Genomic DNA, 6116 nt, shown 5'->3' with positions numbered 1-6116 from the left:
AAATAGGATGTGGCATATACTTTGTCGAGTGTCGTTTGGCGGCTCTCGGTAATGTACGCAGTAACTGACGGAGCCGTCTGTTGCGGACGGGCATGCCACGTGGCTCCTCTTTGTCGTGAGCAGCCCTCGGTGTCTGCAGGGTTTGCCGTGCGATGCCTCTTTGCCGTGAGGCAGTGACACCAAAGAAGGCAGTTTGCCATGAAGCTAGGTTTGCCGAGAGTGACTCTCGGCGTTGTTTTCTTTGCCGAGTGTCCGTGTTTTAGCACTCGGCGACACCCGGCGTACGTGAAAATTCCAGTAGTGTTGGCATGATCAAAGGTGTACAACTACATTAGTATTTTCAATGCCTATGCAGAACTGCCCCTATCTGAATTCTAAATCTAAAGTGACAAGGCTCCAACATGCAAGATTGGCATGACATCCATCTTTAGCAGTTCATAGAGACTAACTAAAACATCAGAAGAACTACTGTTTAACATTCTATTGCTCATTAAGCTACTTCTGTTTCCGAAGCTCGTCTAAAGTTACATAACTAAGATATAGATTTAGACATGCGAACATTCAGCCATACATCAAGGACTAGTAAAAACTGAATTACCGAATTTAGATTACATATTCACACGCTGTGGGGTACTAAGAATTTCATGATGATATCCTTGGCCGCTTTTAGCTCAGCGGGTAAGAATCTAGCAATCAGCTCCTTGAGAACGGACGGGCAACTGCTCTTCAGATGCTCATAACCATCACTTGCCACCATAGCCTAAAAATTGGAAGGAGAGGCAAGGAACTCAAAGCAGTCTTCCTTTAGTCCAGGGCAACTATGTTGTTCAGCTAAAGCTAAGCTAGTCGCCATGTTGTCGGAGTCAATGTGTGTGCACAACTTGTCCTCGCATATCAGTTTCAACCTCTCAACATCGTACCTGTCAGCCGCAACGAGTAAATGGCCAGCCATCACCACGTCTTCACGGGTCATCTCAGGCGGTGAGTCGTCAGTGTATATGAAATGCAGCAATGAATGACTTGAACACGTCGCTCTCCATATCGCCGATCTCAACCGGATCACCGGCATTCTCCATCATGGAGCCGAAGAGCTCCGCCTTGAAGACGGAGGACCGAGCAGCGAGCACGGACCTATGCGCTGAAAATTTCTGCTCGCCGACGTGAAAGGCGACATCTGCTCACTAGTAGAAAAAGGGGCTTTTACCCCGGTTCATAAGGGCCTTTTGTTCCGGTTTTCGAACCGGGACTAAAGGGTCGTTACTAAACCCCTAACCCTTTAGTCCTGGTTCTTAGGCAGGTTTTTTTGTTTTTTTTTTAGGGGGGGTGGGGGTTTATTTAGATGCGCCTATAAAGAAAATTCAACCTAAATTCATAATAAATTTCTATGAAATTCAAAGAAATTTACTCTGAATTTAGGTCAAATTCCCTGTATAAGGGCATCTATCTTCACTTTGAGAGGAGCTCAACAAGGCAGAGAGGGACGGGCTTATAAACCGGTGTGAGCGCCCTTCGGTTGGCGAGGTGGGACTAAACTCTGACCGCTACTAGGACCAACCCTTTAGTCCCGGTTTGTGGTATGAACCGGGACTAAAGGCTGAGCCTCTAGTCCCGGTTCAAGCCACGAACCGGGACCAATGGTGGTGGGCCAGGAGCGAGGCCCATTGGTCCCGGTATGTCCCACCAACCGGGACCAAAGGGGCCGGACGAACCGGGACCAATGCCCCCACGAGGCCCGGCAGGCCCCTGGCCGCACGAACCGGGACCAATGCTCACATTAGTCCCGGTTCGTGACTGAACTGGGACTAATGTGAATATTGCCCTGTGACCAAAGCCCAGTTTTCTACTAGTGGCTCCATCCATGCTCTCGAGGAGGCCGCCGAGGTCCCGGCACATGTTGCTCGGAGGAACCACTACAAACCGTCGTTTAAGCTTTGTAATTTCCTCGCAACGGATCTCCTTCAAGACGGTGACATCGCATCTGATGGTGAAACAATCGTCTATGACATGCGGCGACCCCTCCAAATCCGCCTTGCTGATAAATTTGCTGTAGCCCCAGGTGGAATCTTTTGGCGTGAAGGTCTGTATGGACTTGTAGGCACGGCTGAGAGAAGGCACTGGCACCCCGGCCTTGTCGAGCACACTGAACTTGCATCTCACCTTGACATCCTTATTGGCACCCTCAGAATCAAGAACTAGGTAAATAGACATGAAATCGGCATCATCGTTTGGGCAATAACGCACGGTCCAAACATGGCCTCCAACACGAAAAGGGTGTGAAATGCCAAAAACCACCACATTTCAAGTTCATATCCGGATTTGCTACTACATTTCTTGGGTGCCCCAAAATTCTACTAGTTTCCTTGCTAATTTTCTCAATAAACACTGATGACCGATTTAATTCAATTCCTGACAGCCTGGGCCCGCTGTCGGGTCCACATGACACTGTTTATGTTGACGGTTCGCGTTGAATGTAAAATCGGACATGGCGCCGTGCTGCTCCCAGTCGGGCACTTCCTCCCACCTAGGACCTCGCCGCCGCACGCCCAGCAGCTCAGGATCCCCGCACATGGTGTCGTCCGTTCCGGCCGGCCTATATGGCTGCTACCGTGAGCGCTGCGAGCGCGCGGGTATGGATGAGCATGGCCACGCGGAGCTAGGCAGAGAAGAGGCCGGAAGGAACATGATAGATAGTCGGAGGAGGGCCACTGGCCACCGGCGCAGTGAGGCGAGACGGCAAAGCGCCATGTCCGTGAGCATGCATGATCTCAAGGCGGCTGAAGGCATCGCGAGGGAGGCTGGGAAGGAGCACGAGGAGGTGTAGAGGCTCGGGGGGCGGCTCTCTCCAGTGGCATCGCCGGAGGCAGGCGGGAGGAGGGTTCGCGGCGGCGCGCCGCCCTTGAGCGCTCGTGTGGCGGTCTCCCTGATGGTTGTGCGATCTGGTCAGGGTTAGGGTTAAGAGGTATGTGGGCTACTGGCTTAGTGTGCCGGCTGGAAAATTGGATGGCTGACGGATGGGCCCTCCGTCTAAACTAACAAGCAACAAACATAGTTAACAATTTTGTGCCATGTCAGCGTTTACAGTTGGTTTGGGCTGTCAGAAATTGGATTAAATCATCCCAAATTGGTCATCAGTGTTTATTGAGAAAATTAGCAGGAAAACTGATAGATTTTTGGGACGCCCAAGGAATGTGGTAGCAAATCTGGATAGAAACTTGAAATGTGGTAGTTCTTTGCAATTCACTCCGCGAAAAGGAGTAGATGTTGCCCACTTGCCGGTCTCGAGCAGCGCCTTGGTTCTCGAGTATCCCGCTATCTTGAGCGTGCATGACATATCCTCGGCGTCAACTACGATTGCACCACCACCAGCAGCAGAAAGATTGCAGTTCCCTGATGCAGTATGATCTGCTCTTGTTGGCGACCCGCCGAAGTAGCAGCGCAGCATAATGCCGCCGCCGGCTGGATCGGAGGGTCTGGAATTCTGGAATCTGGATGTCGGGGCGGCGGCTCGTACGTCTCCTCGAGGAACAAGTAACAACGGCGGTAGCGTCGTTATGACCGGAGTACTTGGAAAAGAGATTGACCTAGGAACCCCTCCATGACTATATGACGGTCGGTGACGGGCACACAGTCCGTTGCTGCTCCTGATTCCAATTCCAACTATGCCATGAAGACAGAACCCTATTCGGAGTATAAAAATATAACAAAAAAGGCCCATATTTGAGCACGAGTATAAAAATATAACAAAAAATGCCCATATTTGAGCACGAGTATAAAAATATAACAAAAAAGGTCGATATTTGAGCACGTGGTACTCAAATATGGGCCTTTTTTTGTTAAAACTATAAATATTTGGAGTAAAAAAATGTAACAAAAAAATATAACAACTATAACATATGTACCATTAAAAAGGCCAAGAAGGCATAAAAAGGACTAACAGAAGAAAAAAATGCCCACATGACTATATTACATCCATTTACTAAAAAAACATGATACATATAACAAATGAAAATTTCAAAAAAAATTGTCATTCGAGTTTGACCAAACTATTTCATAATTTGCCATGATATTATTTTTTACAATGGCAAGGTCTACAGCAAAATTGATCTCTAATAAAGCATAGCAAATCTGCCATGGCAATTTTTTTTTCAAAAGTTGCCATGGAAAAAATTATGTTCAGAAATATGACATGGCAAAATTTACCATGAAAATAAAATAGAATGCACAAAATACAAACAACGACATGGAACATATGAATTTTAGTTGCCATGTTCATATGTAGAGTGAACAGTTGAAGCACAAAAGTATGACAAGAAAATTGCCATGGCAGATTCATATAAAAATTGCCATGGTAATTAATTAAAATTTGCCATATTTGTATGAGAAAAAATGTCACGTATGAGAAAAAGTAAAAGCTCAACTTATGAACACATTGCCATGGAAAATTCATATAGAAATTTTCCGTTGTTTTTTAATTAATTTTCCATGCTATCTACATGCGAAGATTTGGCCATTTATCGAGGACTAGTAAAAACTGAATTGCCAAATTTAGATTACATATTCACACGCTGTGGTACTTCAAATTTCATGATGATATCCTTGGCCGCTTTTAGCTCAGCGGGCAGGAATCTAGCAATCAGCTCCTTGAGAACGGACGGGCAACTGCTCTTCAGATGCTCATAACCATCACTTGCCACCATAGCCTCAAAATTGGAAGGAGAGGCAAGGAACCCAAAGCAAGCTTCCTTTAGTCCAGGGCAACTATGTTGTTCAGCTAAAGCTAAGCTAGTCGCCACGGTGTTGGAGTCAATGTGTTTGCACAACTTGTCCTCACATATCAGTTTCAACCTCTCGACATTGTACCTGTCAGCCGCGACGAGTAAATGGCCAGCCATCACCGCGTCTTCACAGGCCATCTCAGACGGCGAGTCGTCTGTGTATATGAAATGCAGCAATGACTTGAACACGTCGCTCTCCATATCCTTGATCTCTACAAGCGGATCGCTGGCATTCTCCTTCATGGAGCCCAAGAGCTCGGCCTTGAAGACGGAGGAGCGAGCAGCGAGCACGGACCTATGGGCCGGGAACTTGTCCCCGCCGACGTGGAAGGTGACGTCCGCACCATCCATGCTGTTTAGGAGGCCGCTAAGTTGCCGGCGCAGGTTGCTCGGAGGAACCACCACAAACTGTTTACTACACTTTTTAATTTCCTCGCTACGGTTCTCCTTCAAGACGGTGACATCGCATCTGATGGCGAAACAATCGTCTATGAGGTGCGGCGATCCCTCCAGATCCGCCTTGTTGATAAATTCAGGGTAGCCCCAGCTGGAATCTTTTCCTGTGAAGGTACGTGCGGAGGTGTAGGTACGGGTGAAAGAAGGCACTGGCAACCCGGCCTCGTCGAGCACACTGAACGTGCATTTCGCCTTCACATCCCTGGCGCCCGTAGAATCAACAAGAACTAGGAAAATAGATGCGAAATCAGCAGCATCCTTGTAACCGTTTGGGTAATAACGTACGGCCCAAACATGGCCTCCAACAGTGAAAGGCGTAGATCTTGCGTACTTGCCGGTCTCGAGCAGCTCCTTGGTTCTTGAGTATCCGGCTATCTTGAGCGTGTATGAGTATGACCAATCCTCGTCGTCAATTACGATAGCACCACCAGAAAGATTGCAGTTTCCTGACGCAGTACGAGCTGCTCTTGTTGGCTGCCCGCCGAAGCAACAGCGCAGCATTATGATTTTCGATCGGAGGTGGTCTGGAACTGTGGATATCGGGGCGGCCGATAGTACGTCGAGATAAGATTCTCGATCGCTACGTACGGCTCCTCGAGGAACAACGGGCGGTAGCGTCGTTACGACTGGAGTACTTGGAAGCGAGATCGACACAGGACCCCCTCCTGCATTATAAGACGGTGACGGGCCAGATTGGTAGTTTGTACCTGGGACACAACCCGTTGCTGCTCCTGATTCCAATTCCAACTATGACATGAAGACGAAACCTATTCGGAACCACTTAAGCCCGCCTGAAACTGTTATAGTACAATATAAGAGTATAACCAGGGAAAACACCGTCATATCTCTTCAGTAGTTTTATTTCTCAACTTGAAAACCTAGGTT

General features: G+C 48.0%; 1 protein-coding gene and 1 pseudogene across 1 annotated transcript; both read right to left on the bottom strand.

Moving 5' to 3' along the window:
• Positions 1-760: 760 nt before the first annotated feature.
• LOC109768762 (BTB/POZ and MATH domain-containing protein 1-like) lies at positions 761-2568 on the bottom strand (annotated as a pseudogene).
• A 1982-nt stretch (positions 2569-4550) lies between these two features.
• On the bottom strand, positions 4551-5732 carry LOC120968694 (BTB/POZ and MATH domain-containing protein 2-like). Its single transcript, XM_040395642.3, has one exon. The coding sequence runs from the start codon at positions 5730-5732 to the stop codon at positions 4551-4553; it is 1182 nt and encodes a 393-aa protein (XP_040251576.3).
• Positions 5733-6116: the final 384 nt, after the last annotated feature.

The sequence above is a fragment of the Aegilops tauschii genome, chromosome 7, assembly GCF_002575655.3.
Source record: "Aegilops tauschii subsp. strangulata cultivar AL8/78 chromosome 7, Aet v6.0, whole genome shotgun sequence".
Taxonomy (NCBI): Eukaryota; Viridiplantae; Streptophyta; class Magnoliopsida; order Poales; family Poaceae; genus Aegilops; species Aegilops tauschii.
The sequence above is the reverse complement of the archived record's forward strand: the minus strand, read 5'-3'. Positions and strand labels throughout refer to the sequence as shown.

What these genes read in the sequence shown, in the direction of transcription:
- LOC120968694 (XM_040395642.3), bottom strand. Translation starts at nt 5,732, where the DNA reads ATGCTGCGCTGTTGCTTCGGCGGGCAGCCAACAAGAGCAGCTCGTACT.